This window comes from Nothoprocta perdicaria, unplaced genomic scaffold (genome assembly GCF_003342845.1).
Source record: "Nothoprocta perdicaria isolate Ctin4 unplaced genomic scaffold, notPer1 scaffold_5, whole genome shotgun sequence".
Lineage (NCBI taxonomy): Eukaryota > Metazoa > Chordata > Aves > Tinamiformes > Tinamidae > Nothoprocta > Nothoprocta perdicaria.
The window spans coordinates 5,556,923-5,578,392 of record NW_020455754.1 but is presented as its reverse complement, the minus strand read 5'-3'; the positions used below and the strand labels follow the sequence as shown (position 1 = coordinate 5,578,392).

Genomic DNA, 21,470 nt, shown 5'->3' with positions numbered 1-21,470 from the left:
TAAGTGCAGTCCAAGCAAAGTGGGCTTGGTCARCCAACCAAGAGCAAAACTCAGGCTAATGTTGTAATTGCTCACTCGCACAAATAGCAAGTTTCAATAATTAAAGAAGATACTGTAGACAGGAACACACAGTTTGTTTGGGGGAAAAGAAAAAAAAAAGCTCGAATTAAGGCACAGAAGGATGCACAGAAAAAAAAAAAAAAAACCAAAACAAAACAAAAAAAACACCTTTGTTGTTTCATTCCCACACAGAAGTTTAGGCCAAAACTAATAAAGCTCTTGCATCCTCTGTCTTACCTGGACAAGCTCTCTGTATGCAGATTTTGCCAAATTGTAGGGCACCAGAAGATTAGATGCCAGAAAGTAGAGAACTTCCAAACCAGTGAAAATCATGGCAAATTTGTTGATGATGACAATAGTTTCCAGAGGGACGAGACAGAGACGGGCCAGGAGAGGGAGCATGTGAGCAGAGAACAGCCAGATCTGTTTTGTTTTCATGACACAGGAGCAGAGCGTACACACCACCAGCTGACCTGAAAGGCAACACAGTATTTGATATCAAGCTGATTATCCCTTCAAGAAAAATATATTTCAATACATTATCTTTCCATAACACAGTTATCATGCAGCATATTATGACAGCCCTAAGTAGGACGCGTTACGAAATTCGGCTCCTCYGCATCTTTTGCCAGGTCACAAAAGTTATCATTTTCAAAATACGCACAGGATATGGTTCCACTTGATAGATGGGGGAGATGTTGGTCCAAAACACATGTAGAATCAAATTCAGATTAACACAGAGTCCTAGAGACAAATCATGCAGAGGATGACTAACCAAGTCATGTCTTTATCCTTAATATGCCCAGCTCAAAAGAAACCCCACAAGTACACAGAAAAACCCCAGCTTTTCCGACGCCCAGCTATGCTATTATTTTATCACGCCTGATCTAGGAAAAAAACGCAATCAGAGGTCCCRAATGGCTTTTAGTCCAACAATATTTACACTGTCAAGAGGAATTACCRGCCAAGAACAGGAACAGGAGAGCAGCCAGGTCAGCAGTTGARACTTCAGTCATTTCGCAATGGCCTCGGGCAGCTGCTCCCAATTATGCTCTCCAGTTTGGGAGTGCAGATAGCCACCAGTTCCCCTCGCTTCCACCTCCAGGCAGGGGCACCCACRCGTGCACCTCTCCCCCATGCACACAGGGATTTGGGGGGCAGGATTTCTAGACCACACCAGTCTAACTGCTCATATTAGAGGCACTGAAAGCTGCTCCTTTTATCTCAGGAGAAGCAGAATGGGGCCAACTGCATATTGCTTGGATAAGAGTAATTCTCGCCCATAATTTTACAGGAAAGAAAATACCTATTAGGTATTCTTTTAAGAATCAAATCTTATCAGATATATTTGCTTATGTCTGGAAGGCACAATACCCAGCACCAGTTATCTACATGCTCTTTTGCAGCCATCTCTACTAATCCCTGAATTTCACAACTTTTTTTTGCAACCAGGAGTTCACCCAAGCACAGTCTAATAACATCTGGGCAATAATGTCTCTAGGCCATGCATTCACATCAATGAGCCCTCCTGGAAYTAAATGGATTATGAAGGGAAGGTGGAAGAGTAGAAACTGTAATATACTGGGCTTATTCTTTCAGCCTCCTTGCCTGGAAAAGGCATCGCTCCCACCCCAGTTTCAGTTCTTCTGAAAAGTGAAGTCTCTCAACACTCCTCCTTAAGCAGCACACAGTTCTTCCCCCTTTAGGCTGGCCCCTCTCAAGCTGTGTGTTAGGACCTACTCTCAATCTGCTAGTTGTATTTTCAAAACACCAGATGCGTTTTCAGAACAAGCACCAGCGCTTTCAGCGAGACGCTTTATCAGTTTTGACTGGGTCTCACAAGCCTTATCACCGAGAAAGTTACTCTGCTTATCATTTTTAAAAGTACAACAGACTCCAGCTCTGAAGCCTCCTCTCTGCTATTTTGTTCTCTGCCCAAATGTGCACTTAAGAACCCCCTCCAAAAATATATATACACGCGGCTGCAATCGCAGGTAAGACAGCAGCAGCACAGGGCTGTGCCACAGCGCGGAGGGCCACGCACAGCAGCTCAGGGCCACTTCTGTGACTCACAGTAACTAAGGCAACCCAGTCTCATACACAAAGGGACACCGGCACCCAATATGCGYGCCGGGATTTAATAAGAATGTCATAATCTGAAATAAAATACTGCCATAATATCAAGTTCAACTGCTCCCGGGGGTGGGTTACTTTGGGGCTCTCTGACCACRAAATAGGACCTCAGATAGGACCTCCCATAGCATGAAACTGCAATGACTGCTTTCCTCTAGGAAGTGATGCACTCTGCTCACCCCTGCTAAGCTCTCTTCCTCTCACCTTTGCAGCCTAAACCCTTGTTGAAAGTTACTTGCCATGGGAAGGAGAGCTGGGCACATCAACTGATATAAATGGAGAACTTCCCCTTGAGGCTCTGATTTCCCTTCTGAAATCTGCATCTCATCACTTCTCAATCCCTTCAGAAAGGGCCTGAAAAGATGCTTCTACACAGGAACTTCTAGTGACTGGTACTTCCAATTTTAAATAAATTAGGGTAACAGCACTTTATATCAGCATTAAAAAAGAAGAAAAAAAGAAACAAGAAAACCTACCACTTTCTGCCATAAATCATAGTTTATCTCCATATGGGGTTATACACCATGAGACACCACAAATGCAGTAGCAGCATCAGTCCAAAAGAAGTGAAAATGTGCCTAGTATCAACACGTATTGCAATATTTGCACTCTAACTTTCAAGATCAGCAAATCCAGTTGACCATTTGTGCTCTATAAACTTAAATGCCACAGACTGAAAAGTGCCAGACACAGTTAATGAATCCTACAGCTGGAAATCTCCTGCCAAACACAAGGGCTGTCTACGAGGGAATGAGGGAATAAGGAAGAAATCTGTGTTGCCTGAAGTTTCTGACATTCTTTCCCTTCCCCAAACCTCCACAAATACATTAAGCATTGCTGACAGGCAGCCAAAGCCTCCCAGCCAGTAAAGCTAATGGAAAATGTGCGACAAGGAAGCCGAAGTGGTAAAACCTCTGCTCAAACCACTCTTAGTACGGAGCCGTCTCTGCTTCATTCCCACTCTCAAAAAGCTGATGTTAACAAATTTCCTGGCTACCGCATGAGCTGCTGTGTGAAAAATGGCACGGTTTAGGAGCTTACATACAAGCCCATTATGAGGCATTAAGAAAAAGCAAGTTTGCAAGATAGCACAGCTTCCAAAACCATGTAGCTTTGGGACTTTTACAGTTGACATGCTCACAAAGCAGCACATTTATCCAAAAAGCAGGCCTCGTAGACACGTATTTAGTGCTCTCAGGAGCACTCAGGAGCATGTTAGTTACCCCTTTCCACAGTCATCAGACTGAATTAGATTCAGAGGAAGGAATGAGGCTGTTTACAAGAGCACTAATGAATAAAAACATTAACAATGACAGAATAAATTTGGGAGMAGACTGGGGTACTGCACAGCTTCCCCTTCACCATGAAGCACAGCTCTAYCAGTAGCACAATTGCTCCTTCATATAGGTGCCCTACTGCACTTATCAGCACTTATCCACACGGCTACAACACAAGACTTCACAAAATACCTAAGGAGAAGGTGGAGCAAAGCCCTGGCATGTTCATCTTGCTGTGAAAATGCCACAGTTCGGTGCAGCACATTCCTGAAACCTGGTAGATACCGTGGCAAGCCACACCTTCCAGAAAGTATTTTAAACAGCACCCTGACAAGCCACAAAGCCCACTTGGACAGGACTTCCTCAAAGGTTTTAGCAGAGGGGAAATTAATAATAAGGATATTAAATATGTTAGTGCGTGCCAGGTTCTAGGTCAAACACCTACTTGCTTAATTTTGAAAAACAGTTACTGCAAACGATCACAATGACATTTTAGGCTTGCAGCCAGTAGAATCTAAAACTGTATTTGAATAAAAGCAATATTGCTGCTTTCTCACTTACTTTTAATTTACTTCAAAGCCTAAGGGATGTGTCATGAAATATAGATGGGAGGTGACTCCGGCTTTAGATTCTGCTCAAGTGTTAGMGAATGGCCCCGTGTCCTGCCCTGCTCCCAGCCAGGGCTGCTTCACCCTGCACTACAGGCCCTTGTGGGGCACCTGGGAGAGATTCACAGTGTTAATTGCAGGCACTTTCTCACACATAAAAGGCTTTGGCTGTACATTAGTGTCACCTGACAGTAAATGTTTGTGATAGACACAGAGGTCCTTTCATCAGGAAGAACTAAAACTATGCAATGCAAGTTGGTCATTGACTCACGGAAAAAGGAGCTCTGCCAGGTACTAAGCTTCAGCAATCCTAACGCCGTGGAGTAGGACAAATGAGAGCCAAATTTAATGTACCTAGAGACTCAGAAGAAGGAAACTGATCTCTAAAGATTTCCTTTCCTCAGGAAACACCAGTGTTATTTCCATAAGAAACCATTAAAAGCAAAGAAAAATCCCACATTTGAAAGTTAAAAACCAGACACACCGGAGTATRTTCTGGTGGACCTAACATACTGTAAAGCAGTAAATCCATTTAAATCTCCCAGCAGCTTCTCAAGCTCTTAGCAGCTGCAAGCAAACAGAAAGAAGCTGAGTCTTGCCAAGAGCACATAGCTCACTAAACCTGTCGATAGTCTGATGAAATCCATCCACCTAAGTGAAAGGAATTAAGGAAGATGTTTCTTCCGAGTTTCTCTATTTCAAAATACACATAGTGCACGTATTCCAATAGCCTCCCAACGTGACATACAGCACAACTCAGCGACTTCAAAGCCGAATTTATTCTCTTCTGGTCAAAGCTCATTTGGAAAGGGAACATAAGAGCGTGGAAAGTTCTGTTCTTCTGGATTTCTGTGGGGTATTTATGTAGAGAAGTCACCCCTGCCATTAACCACAGGCTTTGCTTTAAACAGTAATGGAGTAACAAGTCAAACCTACTTCTAATTAGAACTATTCCTGGTGCTTGTTAAAACAAGAGAAGCCTGCACAGCCTTGTACACACCCACACACCTGCGATAAAAGACACCACTCAAGCCAAGCTTCCTTCCACCAGTTCTTCGTAAGGGGAAGATAATGTTCATCTACAGGAAGAAAACTGCTTTACACATCACTTTCCAAGACAACACCTGATCCTGCTGGAATCTCTACTGTACTTTCCACCCAAGTAATATTCTAGACAGTCCAGTCATTCTCTAACAGCCWGATCATCCAAGAACCTCATGGAAGCAAAGCCCTGTATTTAGGGATCACAGTTTTAGAAGTGTTAAGTGTAGAAGAATTAAACAATGTTAAAACCTTTTTCAAAGAAATACCAAAGAAGTACCACAGACAAAAGAAGAAAGCTCCCTTTGAAGAAAAATATCTGTTCTGTCATCAACTGGAGTAAAATAGTATCTAAAAGCTAAAAAGTGGTTTGCAATTTTTTCACCCCATGCCTGAATATGAATTTAAAGYGCTGCTGTAAGCACATGCACACCATTCACTTTTGACAGCCTGCTAGTTTACAATACCTATTTAATTTCAGACACACAATTAGGAAGGCCACAGCAAAGACAAACAAGAATTGCAAGAAAATCCATCTTCTTAACACTKTAATGGATTAATTAGAAAATTAGATGAAACCAGAAAATATTTAAATCCAACACTAAATTAAAAACAAAATGAAGTCCCCTAAACAGACCTTGACAATACTTCAAATCCATAAGCAAGGCAGTATTGGTAAATCTGTAGCACAGAAAGAGCCAGGCAGCAACAAGCATAGCCTCCCACACCTCTCGCATAAGGAGATCACAACTACTAAAGTGACAGAGAAATTTGAAACCATGAAGGTAAAAGGTGTGCAATATCCAAGGAAGATAACGAAGCAGAGCTCTCCCCTATATTACAAATGTTCACTCACCTACTAAAGCAGTCATGAAACGATTCATAGAGAGAGGCTCCAAATACATCGGCCCTTCRTATCCAGATTCCAATTCGCTCCTGACATAATCCCTAGAAAATAAAATCGAGAAGCATTACGATACTTCTGGTCAGACAAAAATGTGTTCATTCATTCCTTATATATGAAACGTCAGTATATGTTACAGTCAATTAACTAAATTACAAGAAGCATCAACATCAAGAGCACTGTTATGGCAACCTCAGGGGTAAAAGGAACTAAGCCAGGCATGACTCCAGTGAGAAAGGCAGTAGCTGTCACTAGACTGGCATAGCTGTAAAAATCCTTTGGGGCACTYGCGCTGTCCTTCAGAGCATGGCCTGGAACTACTTATTGGCAAGAATCTCTTAAGCACCTTTCCGTTTCTAAGTTTCCCTTTTAAGTATTCTTCCTTCTCATCACGATTTTATTTCTCAACAATTCTATGTCAAAAAAAAAGGCAGGAGGGGGAACAGTGCTGAGGGCAAGATTTTCCATTTCAATAGTTATCATATTTTGTACTGAACAATTCCAGTTCGCTTGGTGGTCAATTAAAAAATAGGTATGGAAGAAAAGTGGCAGTCATGGAGTGGAATCAAGGATAAGAAGCTCCTTCAAAATCCTTTCATTCAACATGATTTCAAAAGTTCATCTCTATCCTGGGGAACCTGGGGGACCAGCTGCTGTGAATACCCTCAAACTGAATTGCTGACTGCTGAAACTGAAAAACTGCAGCTGTTGACAGATACAGTAAGTTGGTCTGAAAATYTGAAAGGACATTTGTGATTTCTTTCAGAAAAGGATGCCAAGGAAGATGACTCAGGCAACTAGAGAAAGAGAAAAGAACCCAGGGCGACTGGGCATTTTTCTGCTGTTAGTGGTCATCCATCAGCTTTGCCTTCAAGCAAACTAATACATGTAACTGCAATGCAACTCCAATATAAAATTCACATTAACAGCGAATATTTTGCACTCTGGAAAAAGATCCTCGAACAGCAGACCAGTCATTCTCCAGCAAATCCTTCATCTCCTGCCACAAAACAGCAAGCAAAACCCRTGACCCTTGAGATCCAGCCTCTCTTTCTGCTTCGCCTTCGGGACCTTCCTCCATCCCTCCGAGGAGGTGTCCCAGGACTCACGTTGCTCCATCCTCAGCGCACGACCCACTCTGCCCCCGGCAGCATGACCAGGTCTGTGCTATTACCCGGCTCATACTGTCCAGTCATTCCTGTCTAGCTGCATCATGTCCCTGGAATGCCAGGCAGACACACTCGATCCGCCCCTGCATGGACCTAGCAGAGTCTTTGCTGCAGGGGCACGGCACCTCATTCGTTACATATTTATTTATACCGGTGAGGCAAGCCAAACTGGCTGAGAGGAGATGCTGTCAAAACAAGCAAGCAATACTGGAAACACAACCGAAGCGAGAACTGCTCTTATTTCAGTACAGATAAAACACAAAATTCAGTGCAACCAGAAGCATTGACTTCTCCCGAGAAACGTGGAAAAATTCTCTTGTTCTAGTATCAGCTCACTATCCCAAGATAAGGTAATCACATTTTCATTTGCCAAAAAAAATCTCTGGAATTCGAGACATAAATCTCCAAGTACTAAAACAAACACTTCAAAGCCTGTTCTTTATAGCTGACAGCCCTGCCTACTCACTGCAGCTTTTCAAGCGTCAGAGCACATGCGAGGTATGTTGAAATGGGCTCTTTAGACTGCAACCTGCAATTAAAAACACATGAGGATGGAAAAAGGCACCTAAGATGACTGAATAGATGGAACATTTTTCCTTGTTATCAAGATATAGCCAAGCACAAGGGTTTTTTCCCCCCACTTTTCAACATCTGCATGCCATTTTGGGGACAGTGTTACGTATTTTACTTTTTATTGTATGCAAACTTGCAGAAAGCATTAGTGGCACAAACAGGATAATGCATTAAGGTTTAAAGGAAGAAAAATTAACACCATGGATTTTGCTTGTCTGAATGTGTTGTGTTTGACTACTTTTTTTTTTAAATCAGCCTATCTCAGATTGACAGTGAAAACACCACCTATTTCTAAACTGCTAGAAGGAAGGCAGTAAAGACATCAAATTTCTTTTAAATCTGTTAGGAAATAAGTTACAAAATCATGTAGAAAGCCATCTAACAAGACGACCTTACACAACTTTGCTGAGACAACCAGCAAAGCTGCACGTAAAGTAGTTTCTTAAACACGGGGAACGTGTCTGGAGACGACCCAGATCCCTTCAGGCTACATTTCTTACCCTTGTCTGCTTCACTCAACTGCAGAGGTCTGCACTGCGATTCATTCTTTAACCAACCCCCTCTAATTAATAATTTTAGGCTTACCAGCTCAGAGAAGCAGTGGTTTAAAACCTCCTTAATTTTTTAAACGGTGTTTGTAGATGATGTCTGAACAAGGAAAGTCAAAGCAATGATTCTCCTATTACATTATCAGTGCAAACACAAGGATCTTTTGGCACAGGCACCAATCAGAGGGTGCCTCGAACAGCTGCAGCGCCAAACAAGATGCTGAGAAAAGCAAGTGTCTGAACTCAATTTTGATCAATTAAAGCCGTATTAGGCTGCGGCTTTTCCATCTCAGAATTGTTCATTTTAGGGCAGCAATGCAAAGAAAACAAGACTGCTRAAGTCATTATTTTCCAGTTAACAGAAGGACTGAAATTATATTATTACTATAAAAAAAATAGGCCATAAGAATAAAGCTTGGATCAGATCRCTTACTGTCAACTCTGTAGGTGCATTTGCAGCCTCATTTAATCAAACTGCTGGACTGTCAATATAAAAATCACAGACTGTCTTGACTACCATTGCTCTAAAAAGTAAAGAAACGGCCATTTTTGTTCCTAAAGTATAAAAAGGTCTTCTGTTATTAAAATATGCTTTGTAATTGACTGACATAAGGCACAGTAGTTATCTGACCTAATTGAGTCATATTACTGACATTTACTTTGGSTGATTAATCTCCACAGTCAGCATCAAAGACACACTCTCCAACCCTTCTGAGATGTAGGCTTAGGTTTTAAATGTCTACAGGCATCCTTAAAATGTTATTTTAAGATTATCCTTAACAAATAGCTCGTCTCTCACTTCCTTCCCAACCCCAATGGAAGGCTCCCATTCTGAGTCTGCCAGCCTTGACACCTGGAATGCGGTGTCAACAATAAGGCAAGAAATAAGGTAATAATCAAGCTTTTTTTTTTTTTTTTTTTAAATAAAGTGCAATAAGAATTGCATCACTTCCTTTCTTTACTCTTATTGTTGGAAATGGGGAAACTCTCACATACGGAAAAGATGAGAGGTGGAATTGTTTAACCTAGAGAAGGAAAGGCTCAAAGGGAACCTTAAAAGTAAAAGGGAGCTTTAAAGTAAAACTCAGATTTTATGATTCCTAGATGAGCATAAGCTACATCTGAGTGGGAAAAACAGCACCACAAACRTCCTTCATCAACTCGGAATTTCCAGAAACTGTATAGTCACAAGTGCCAGCTGATGCTGATCTTGTTCTGTAATTTGCATTAACCCAACTAGCCTCAATATGAGACCTCACTGTCAAACAACATCCCAGCTGGTGCTGTATGCAAGCAGTTAGCTAAAAATTTCCAACTCTGAGCAGAATTATTATTAAAAAAAAATCAGGAATGGTTTGTGTATGCGACTGTTACATGCCTTATTCTGATTAGCCTGCTAAATATAAACCTCAGCTGGATTGTGTGATTTTGTCAATAAAATGAGCAACTTCAGTACAGAGTATATTTATGTGTTAGTTGTACTTTAATGCTTAGCATTTTTCATATGAAAAACTAACTGCATTCAAAAATTCTTTTGAAAAGATAATACAGCTGTAACTCTATGCATTACACAAAGGCTGCTGGTGAGAAATCCCTTTACCAACCAAGAACATTTGCTTCCTTCCAAATCAGATCACTTTTACACCTGGGGAATAGGTAAGCTCACTCAAAAACATGAGGAATTGTATCYGATTTGCAAAATAGCTAGCGGATATTCCTATTTGAATCCAAGACATGTTTTAATTAAAAATATCTTTTGTACCAGTTGATGCAAGATTTAATTAAAGTCTCTATTAAATCACCCAAGAAGCATCAAATATAGAAAACTTTGTATCAATATGCTAAGCAATTCACAAATACCTAATATGTTTCATGTTGGTCTCAAACTTCACACAGCAACAGCAGTTACAATCACACTAAGGAAGACACAAACAAACTCACATTCCTACTGTGTCACTTAAGTAAATAAATAAATAAATAAATAAATAAAAATCCAGGATAGCATAAACAAAGAAGCCCAGCTCCAAATGTTCTAGACTAAAGCCCTGCACTGGATGGATATGTTACTCCCCTCAATTTTAAACACAAGTTCTAAAAACATCTAGCACATCTTTAGCTCCAGGAGAAACATTTGTAAAGTGCATCTATAAAAACTCAGGACTCTCTCGAAAAAGCCAAATAAAAACCCTCTTTCCTTCCTACCCTGGAAATAAAAGGTCATAATTCCTCTCTTGCCTGGACATCCATCCAGGAAATCATTATCACAACATTGACACATTGGGTTACCACAAAACCTCCATTAATACTGTAAGGAGCTACAACATACCCAGGAATAGGTATTCCAACAAATGCTTTTTTAATAACAATTTTGATATGGAAATAATAAACCTATTACTCCACTGAAATCAAAGGCACATTTTAAAATGTTACCCATCAGTGGAGACCAAAACAAACCAGGCTCAAGTTGACATTTAAAATTTTCCCATTTAAAAAAAAAAAATCTTAAAAACACTTCTACAAACCCAGACGTGCCCTGATTTTATAAGATATTGAAGGTATTGTCAAAATTCTAAATCCTGATTATTTTTTCAATTGCCAGTCCTAGCTAGCAAAAAAAATAAATAAATCCTTTTTTTCTTACCTGGAAATTTGGTGACCAGCATAGAGCAGCAGTGCAGTCAAAAAGTACAGATAAAGCTGAACCAGGTGTTGTCTAGGTAAAGTTAGGAGCACAACACTTAAGATGTAACCTGCAACAAAAAGCAGAGGTTGACATTTCAAAGAATGCTATCTAATTCCAAATTGCTTAAAATCTGAACAAATGCTGATGTTACTCAAATCTCTTCAACTATCTATAACAACACACCACGGTTGTGAAATAAATACTTCTATTGGTTTCAGCCAAATTATATCTAGATATTAAAGCATGGACTTTGCCATTGTATTTAGGRAAAAAAAAGACTTTAATAACTATGAAACAGGGAAAAAAGGCATAGGCTGCCTTTCTTCTCCAAGTGAAAGCAAGTTCCAGTATAAGAGGAGAAAATCCTATTTATCCCCCAAACATAGTCAATCAATATCAAAAAAAAAAAAAAAAAAAAAGCCTTTTGTTTAAACAAAGGGCTCAAGAAACTGCTTCCTATGCTGATTGATAATACACGTTTTTAATTCTTCCACTGTATTTTTATGGTTAAAGATACTTTGCAAGCCACAATTTGAGATGAACAAAGGCCCTTCCTCTGTGCTAGAGGTATTAAAGTAATATTCAAGCCAACAGTGCCATGTAAATCAAGTGAAGCACTCAGCACAGCCTGTCTTTTGGGGACACTCATAGCAGCAATTCCTTCACGTTCTGTTAGCATTTAGCAAAGTTGTAGAAAAAGACCCAGTGCAGATAAAGCTTCATTCTCCAAAAAAAACACAGCCTGCTTAACCGGTAGCTGTTAAAACCACAAGTGGAACACTCTCCTTTATAGCTGTTTCTATTAGGGCACTTAAATCCAGTAGTAATTTGCAATGCACTTCAGACCTGGGGTATCTGCGCTCATGCTCTTCTCTTTGCTCCCAGACTGAACCACGAACCATCATGAACTGAATCATGAACCGGCATCCTGTAACAAGGATTAAGCCCCCGTCACTGCCGCGCTCACCACCTCCCTTGATTAYTTTGTTAGAGACAGTTTTCTTGGTGGAACCAACGAAACCAGGCACAACGAGGCATCGCGCCAGGACTCAAGTCAAACCTCTAAAYCCTTCTTTCTCACTGCAGCCCATGACTCATCTTCAGGTGAAGGAGGAATAAATAAAATTTATTTTTTTGGTATATAAATATGTTACATCTAATACTATAACACAATATTTACATATTACTTGTATTGTTTTGTTGCTATATTACTCTATAAATAGCCCAAAAACATACAATATTTGCATTTAAGCTCTAACATCTCCTTTACATTTTATTTCATRTTCTTAGGTCACACTAGAGCTGCACTAGGATAATTTCTGGCACTTTAAGAGACAGTCACTGCACTTTCACACACTCATTTTACCCAGGAATATTTTAGAAGAGCTTGAAGCTCATTCTTCACTACATGATCACAGCTCCAAATAAAGCACCGAGAGGAGACCAAAGAACCAAAAATAAACATCTAAATGTTTATTACAAACCCAAAATAGGGAAGATTATTGTCACATGTGTGGCTTTTAAACAGAGAGCCTCCAAAGWGCACAGATGCTTGCAGTCCTGCACTGAGAAGCGACACTAGAGAGTCAAGGTCACTGCAGTACCTTTAATGATGAACACCGCTGCTCACAAGTTTGGGCCAGAATTTAAATGTTTAGTCTGAAACAGCTTTTGTTTGCTCTAATCATTAGATTTTGAAGAGGGCATTGAGTGAGGGATATCRAAAGTAGTTCCTTCTCACTCTTACTTAAAATTCCCTCTTGTGACTTTATGAGAGAGAGATTTTAACATACTTCATACTGCAATATTTGCATTTTTGCTGCAGAGGCCCTATTCCCACGGTGGTACCAATCTCACTTTTATCTACATCTCTGCCAGAAAAGCAAGCAATTCATTACCAAATTGGCTCATTGCAAAAGAAAAGGAAGGCGACTGCAAATTCAGACATACTAGAAGTGATCTTCTATTCCCTTTTCTTCAGCACAAATGACATAATTAGTGTATGGCATAAAAGAGATTCGACTTCAAAAACAAAGGACCAGGAAATTAAGTGTCTTGCAGCAGATTTCTCATCTAGGTCGCTACATTCTGTTTTCATTTGCACCTCCTTCAACCAACTAAAAAAAAAAAATGATGCTGACGACATATATCTCTTTGGAGAATTCCCCATGTACAAGGTTTTACAGTTTGCAAAACAACCATCTTGGGGGCCAACCTTCACATACTGGTTACCACTAACTGTGCCCACTTTCACGCACGCCTTTCTGAGCTCGAGGCCTACTCCTCTCCCTTGATGTGGGCCATGCATGCTATTTTTTCCACTCTTGTAATTTGCTTTATTGTCCTTTTTAATTCACAAAGTGCATTTCTGCTGGAGTTCAAGCAGCAGGCTCAATGGAGCGCAGTTCATGTCCTGGAAAATAAACTGTCCTAACGCATGGGAAAGAAGATATAGGTGGGAGAGAATAAATTCTTCACTGAACACGCTGGTAGGATTCTAGGCTATGCCACCAAGGAACAGCATTGCCATTTGCACCTTAGACTATGAGTTGTAGAGAGTGCTACAGGAAATCAAACCAGGCCATCTCTCAAACACACAGAGCCACCACCCAGTACCTAATGCATGAGCACAAAAAAGCAGAGTTTCTATTGCCTCTTCTGTCGGATGGGCCAGACTTGCATCCTGCTAGAAAAAATAAACTGTGAAAACAGTAAGAATAAGCAGAAAAGCTAAGTTAAACATTGCTAGACAAATCCACACATATTGGCCAGCTCCTGACTTCAGTTACAACTTGTTGATTCAGCCAGATGAAAACCTCTTGCTCCCGCAGCGCTCGCTGCGGCAGCGGCTCCCGGGCTGTTTGTGCAGCTCCCGGGCTGTTTGTGCAGCTCCAAGGTGCTTTTCAGGTTCACTCACCCCACGTCACCTCCCGGCAGACCCGGGCGGGTGGGTTTTACTGACATGCTGCACACACCGGCGTCGTTTGGAGCACGATCAAAGCCACCTTTGCCGCGCTCATTTTCATGATTACAGATCTCTTGCGTCCATTTCACGTTATTACTCAAAGTTTCCTTCAGCTTCAGACTAAAAATGAGAACTCTGAACGTGGAAGCCAACTCAAGAGTTCATAGCATTTCTTAGTAAAACCACACCATCGCTTGGATACTGCTCCTGCAGAGGCTTGCCAAACAAACACTGTCCCTTGAAAAAGCAACTGCTTATGATGGATAACTACAAAGGGAGGCACGGAAAGTATGGGCACACTTGCCTGTTTCCCAAAGAAATTAATTTACAGGAGTTGTACCTCTCAGTCACAGCCTTGGAGGATACAGGGCTCGTTCTGTAACGCCTTGCAAAGCACCTTGTGAAGCAACAAGTCGTGATACACAAACTACCACCCAAACCCTTGTCTCTCATGAYACAACACAGGATCAGTGAAACGCTGTTAGCCCTTTTAGTTTGGCCTARCCCTTCCTATCTTCATTTCAGCTCATTCAGAAGATGATCTGATCACAATATACAAGTACCAGTAACAGCCGTTTCAAAGAATGGCTTTGATACAGCAGAAATAGCATAACAACAAGTTCAAATTCTGGATTTTCAGTGTCTAATTCTCAGGAAAATCAACCACTGAAACAATTTACATAGAGGACTTAGGAAATCCTCTGTGTTTAAAGTAGCTACCTCCAACATGGATGGTTTTCAAAAAATATGCTTCATCTCACAGCAGTTAAAGGCATGACACAGAAATTCCCAGTCCATGGCCTCTTCAGTGGAGGCTAGCTTAAGTCCAGAAGGAACCTCAACAGCCACGTAAATTTTCAGTTACACAATAGAAGAGAGGTAAAAGCTCTTCTGTGTCTTCCGTTAATATTAAGCTTCCTTGAAGAACTGCCAAGTTGGGTCTCCTGCATTGACTGGGATACTTATGCTGTCCTTCTGCGAGAAGGACTAGCCCTTTGGCTGCTCCGTTACAGAGCAGAGCGCCCGAGATCCTCCAGCAGCCTCGACTCGCTCCCTCCTACAGCTGCGGCGGCTCCGTGACACAGCTCATGCAAAATGCAGCAAGCTGAAATCAATCCAGGAGCCGAGCCGCTCAGACAGCGCTTGCTGCCAAAATCCCTATCAGTCTCAAGCAGCCACTGGGGCATCAGAACCAGTGCCACAAAGTGTTGCTTTTATGCAGCCTGTCTCAGCCGTGCTAGCAAAGTAGCTCTTCAAAGCAGTTTAGGCATGGGAGGCTTTAAGGTACATTGTTCTTTTGGGGAGTGATGTTTTTGAAAGACAGTGTCAATGCACACCCCGCTCCTCAGGCTGCCAGTCTGCAGAGCTGCCCAAGCAATGGTTTTCAATCGCAGGAAGTTCTGTGCTTCAAGCTAACAGAGTTAACACTTCACCCTTCAGAAAAATATGTTGAAAAATTAATTCTAAACTGAGAACATGTATCTAAATGTACTTACGCAGAATTTAGCAAGCCGTGGCACAGTTTAAGGACAAACAGAACTCCAGTTACTAAGATGTGCAGATCCCAGGGAAAATAACTTCAATAAAACACAATTTATTTATTACTGGTGAAATTGCATCAGTTTCACCAGAATTTTCATGCCTTTTAAATGTGTAACAGATTGGGCACCTAAGAATAAAGAAATCAAGTAGTTTCTTGCAAAGATCTACAGTATAGTTTGGACAATCAAAATAGACAATCAAAATTCTAGTTCTGCTGTATGATTCAGAGACAGTTTCTATACAATAGCATACCTTGTGATAAGGGTTCCAATACCATTTACAACTAAAGACAGTCTGAAGACTGCTGGTAAAGAACTAAGAATAAGAAGTAAAGCTATAAGAACATAAACAGGAGCACAAGTGGCTGCCTCAACTGAGGCTCAGGAAAACAATAGCGAATTCAGTATTATACAATTTCAAGCATCTCCTTTCAGGCAGGCTTCTATTCTCTTTTTTTTTTTTTTTTTTAAACTTGTAATGAAAGAAATTATACCAGTTGCCAAAAAGAGTTACCAGCTTTATACAGAAAAGTTACCTGAAGGTATTTGTATGCTGAGCAAGATGCTTAGTAAAAGCCTGGAACACAAAGACAGGCCGTATACAGTTGGCAAGCTACAGTGACGGGGGGAAAAAAAGAGATGGCTGTGCTCTATTTTGAACATGACATATTCTCTACCCTCTTCTGTGCCTACCAACTGCAGCATACACAGGCTTTTATCCAGGAGAATATGAAAACCCTGCAAGCACATTTTTAAGACAAAAAATAAAGACTGAGCACACGTCAGAAAATTGCATTTAATTAAAAATAGCTACAGTTTAAGACAGTAATATTCAGAAAATAATTCTACTATTCATTCACTTAGGGGAGCAAGAAAATAAGCCACATGGGAGAACAAATGTCAAGATGCTTTTAATAAGGTTTAATCYGAGCACCATTTCATCTTTGTATGCACTGAGTGCATTTACAAGTTAATTCATGCTTCCTCATTTCATGATTTTGGGAAATTTATTTCTGGAATGAACCAACTGCTTTTTTCTTCTGACACTTTAGTCTAACAGCAACATTATTCTATTTGACTGGTGTATCTAGTTCCCTCACTTTTTTTCCCTAGAATTTCTATATTTTTTTGCAATAACAGTAAAGTTTAGGATAGAATATCTTCTCTTATTTTTAAACAAGGAAATAGTACGTAGTTAGTGCACTTCAGTCCCTCCAGCAAATATAACTTAAATTCCCCCTCTCACTAYGATTACAGGTTAAAGCCACAACTCTTCAGAACTAGCTTGCAGTATTTACCAGCTAGCACAAATAGCACTGCTTTGACCTTTACAGGAGGAAATGATGCGTTTTCTACTGTTTCCACCTTTCATCAAGCAAATAAAAAAAAGGAAGTGACTGTCTTCTCAGAGCTACACTGCAATGCAGAAGTAAACACAGAAGTTTTAACAGTAGCAAAGAGTGCCACTCTACACAAGAGTGAGGTAAAAAAGTCACTAGAGGCAGCACAGKTGCATTTGGAAGAACAAACTACTTGAATTTATATCAAGCAATTTGAAAAAAATACATCTTTTGAAACCATATTGCACTTACACCAATTTGTTTGTTTCCCAAGCTGCTTTCCTCACAAATACTTCTAGCTGGTAATACTGCATCAACCTGCAGAACTATATTGGCTGTTAGCAAGCATTCTGCACACAAATTTATCCCATGCAAGTCTCAGCAGCTAATTGCCCCCAATACTTCTTCAAAGCAGCTTAATTTCCCAAATAGAAGGAAAAAGAATAAAAAAAAAAAAAAACTATATAAGACCTTTCATAGACATGCAAAAYGAATTAGGTTCGGACTCACAGAGACACAGCACATACATAAACAAAAAGGGATCCCCCACATCACAGATCCAAAATAAATCAATTTAAAGAGTATTATCATAGTTTTGTCACTGAAAACTGTTTACAAATTTTAACAGGCAATGTGGATGCTACTTTAGAAAATCTCCTTGAGCAGTAACCAGCACCTGWCATAGTAAAAGTGCACAAGCTCAATATTCTAAAAGCAAAAATAAAAGATTTGCAACAACTTAAATGACCTAAACGCCCCATTTGTACAAAGAGCAGAAAGCAAGAACCCACAGGTTTAGTACTAAAACAGCAGCCAAATGAGAAATACTTTGCTAATAATACTTATCTGCTATTCAGTGCTTTTCACTGGCACATCTCAATCAACATAGGCAAGTGCGGGCAAGGCTATTGAATGGCTGGGCAGAGCTGTGTCAGAGCTGGAAATTATTCACTGGCATCCTGATAGCGTCATGCCTACCTGTTAGTTTTGTATTAGAAGCTGATCTGATAAACTAGTCCCTAAAAGGTATTTGTCTGCATACAAGAGTACATGCAGAACAAGCAAAGCAGCAGGCAGTTGTAGCTATTTGTCTCCACAGTCCTGTGTCACATTCGCCAGCAATAAACATGTTCTACCCTCTCCCATAAACATATATGACACAGGTCAGAAACACCAGCATTTACAAGTAAATACATTGCTACTCCCAGCAAAAGTGTAACTGTGTCCTAACAGAGAAAGCTACGTGTGTTTACAATGACAGCAAATAACTTCTGGATAACAGACACTGAAAAGATTAGAAGTCACATGCCAGTGCATCTGCAGTCAGGATTAAAAGCCTGGACATGCCATTTCAAAATCGCAGTTCTCTAGCTACTTAACTAAAACATATTTCCTTTATTTCAGCTCAGTACATCTTTATCTCCAGGCCATCCACAAAGAAGAAACACTGCTCAGAGCTGGAAATTTGCACGCTAACCATTTCTCTCAGAGCTAGGCAGCCTGGATACAGATCYGCACAGGCTAACAGCCTCGACAGTCAGGATCCAATCCCTAATTAACCCCATGTGCAGTCACCAGATGAATCACACACCCACCTGGAAGGCAGGTCCCAGAATAGCAATCCTTTCATCTCTAAAAACAGACTTACAGCATTTCAGAGACAAGATTCAAGCCTCAGCTCGCTGAGCTGCACTAGCAATTTTGCCCATTTATCTGTAACACAGAGATTTGTTACAAGCTCTAATCCACTCCTACAACATAGACTATTAAGGCTGAASAACCACATCCACACAGCAGTGGAAGGTAACCTTCTGAGGCTGTGGCGACAGTCCAGAGCAAGCAACATCCTCTTCCCTAGTTTCCTATTAAAGCCAATAAACTACATGCCATACTTGCTGTTTGCATGGCATTTCACAGAATCCTTCTCACTTGTCAGATACATGCCATAGCTTGCATGTTGTTCTTTCAGAGCATCAACAGTATTTTTAGCTACATTGAAGCTAAATAATAAAGCTTAGTAGAAGACCCTGAACAGCATTTCTTTCTTGCTAACAATCCTTTAAACACGGTCAATAAAGAGATGCTGTAATTACATAACACTATTTCCAAATCCTTACAACTAACCAAGAAAAAAAAAAAAAAAGTATTTACTGCGGTACTGTTTTCTCTTGAAAACAAGCGCACTTACCAACATAATGCATATTAAGGGCCAAGTACTTGTACTGGAAGAGAGGGTTGTTGTGCAGGCTACTTCTTTGGATCTGCTGGAAGAACGAGCTGACATCCCACCTGTACAAGACGTCCAACAGCATGATGCTCGGGACCCTTAGGGCCACATTTAGTATGGCTTCCAACTTCTCCTTTGCAGCCATTCTCTTCCCTTTCTGTGGATTTGCAGCACACTGTAAACAGCAGAAGACAGACAAGAGTAATCAGATCAATTTCACTGTACAAACAGCTATTAGGCTTTGTGATCATATGCGTGGGCCTTCCTATGTGGCCACAAATGAATGAATGAATCAACTGAGTTAAATTCAGATCCTGACAGGGCAGCTTTTGTTTTTGCCTTATAAATGTCAATTTGCRGTAGCAATTTTCCCAACTAACAGGTGGGCATTTTGACATAACTGCACCCAACCAAAGAAAAATCTGCACTTGGAATTAGAGTTTTTGAATTGCAAAATTTGCAACTATGAGAGTAAGTCATAAACGATTTAATTCAGTTTGTCCCTTTTTAAGATTACCACAATAGCCACTTTGCTTAGTAYGAGTTTTAAATAGATGGTGCTTAACCAATACTGAAGCAAAGCACAAAATAAAATCATGCTCATATACAGAAACTAAAACTTTCCCCATCGCACAGCAGGGGACAGTTAAGAAATAAACTACTATCACATGAAGTTCTGCTCGTGCTGCTGTGGATCAACTGCTATAATAAACTGTTGACATGCAAACTGAAAACCACGGTGGCACTTGTCAAGCCACGATGACAAAATTAATTCATCTCAAAAAGCCAGGACTGACCAATAATATTTCAGTTTGTCTCAGTAAACCACAGGTTACAGGGCTGCATCCAGGTTTCAGTCTTAGTTTTCTCTTACACAGACACAGCACCTTTTATAAATCCAACGTAACAGCTCGATAAGCCCCCAAACAGCACATCCTTTCCCTAACATGGAAAAAGTCACCTTATATGGGACATCTAATGTAACACCACCATTGCAACAAGTGCTTCACTGCTTTGACTTTGCTTTGTAGCAAAGCAAAGTACATTGCTTTGACCTTGCAAAGCAGAAGGAATTCGCTTCACTCAAAACACTACAAACACACCAAATAACCACTGTCCAAATGATTTAGAGAACTTTTATAATAACGTTAAACTTTTACTATGAACAAAAGATGGAAATTAGATGTACAGAACTGTGCAAACACAATTATGGACCTACACAAGCTATACAAAAGGTTTCAGCAAGCTGCTTTTCAAGCCTATTGTCAGTCTATGCTCAAAACAGTTTATAGGCATAGWTTTATTCATATCCAAACTTTTAGTGCCCTGTTTTCTTCTGTTTTCAAAAAGTTTTATTTTTGCCAAGCACACAGAATTAATTAAACCGTAGAAATTAAGCTGTCCATTGCTTTTACTAGATTATTTTCTCAGCTAAGTCAGGGCYTAGGTGTGGAGAGTGACTTACCGATTTTCACTCTGTCATAAAAATACTTAAGTAAAACGACAAGCGCCCTCTGACTTCAAATGACATCCTCTAAAGTGCCAAACCTTTTGCAGTCAAATACAACAATTCAACATCTAGGACAACTAGGAAGTTTTCACTCGAGAACATTAATAATCTCTTCTATAATTACTTCTAATGCAGAACTTCCACGGACTTCAACTATACATAAAATTAACTGAGGTTCTGCACATACAAATTAAGCTGAATAATTTTAAATTTTGTTTCCCAAAGTCACATACTAATGCTTTACAACACAAGAAAATTGAAAAGTGCAGCAGTTGTATCATGTAAAAAAAAATAAACTTCAATGTTTTTAACAGAAACACTGAAAAAAAAAAAAAATCACATTACATGGCAACCTATAGGCTAYTTATTATGAGAAGCTGCCACAAAAACACTGCAGCATATTCTGTCCCTGCCTGACAAAGCATTCAATATTAATAAGAAATCCCTTGAAATTAACTCCACTTGAAGCGTAGATGAGTTAAATAAAGCCTCAGTTGTAATTACTGCCAAAKTCTAACAGAACATAATGCAGGCAAGCAACAAAGTCTACTGCTCTAAGCTCATTATATTGTAAAGAGTGCTCACCGTGCATTATTTTGATTGGTGGAAAATCAAAYAAAATAAATAAAAGCATTAAAACCCTAAGACTTGTAGATAAATGACCATGACAAGAGTTACTGGATGCTCAAATATTAGAAAAGAAAAAAATAGGTCACCCTTGTACATAGTCAAAGAATGCACTTAACATGACTGGGAAACCAATAGTTTGTCTCTTTCTCCCCCTCCCTATTTTTTTTTTTTTTTTTTTTTTTATGTATCCAAATCAGGATGAGGAAACAAAACAAAATAAATCTTTGTGATTGAGCAAAGCAGTTTTAAGAATTTCAGCTG

The 21,470-nt window shown here is 40.0% G+C and overlaps 1 protein-coding gene across 1 annotated transcript in view; it reads right to left on the bottom strand.

Annotated features, from left to right (window-relative positions):
* The window catches only part of RNF145 (ring finger protein 145), a 31,881-nt gene extending 12,658 nt beyond the window's left edge, over window positions 1-19,223 (bottom strand). Inside the window, exons 1-4 of the mRNA XM_026047584.1 lie at window positions 19,031-19,223; window positions 10,955-11,063; window positions 5,976-6,067; window positions 298-533 (exon numbers count right to left, since the gene is read on the bottom strand). Coding sequence (XP_025903369.1) covers window positions 298-533; window positions 5,976-6,067; window positions 10,955-11,063; window positions 19,031-19,214 — 621 coding nt within the window. The 5' untranslated portion in view covers window positions 19,215-19,223. The remainder of the gene's footprint in view (window positions 1-297; window positions 534-5,975; window positions 6,068-10,954; window positions 11,064-19,030) is intronic.
* Between the last annotated feature and the right edge of the window lie 2,247 nt (window positions 19,224-21,470).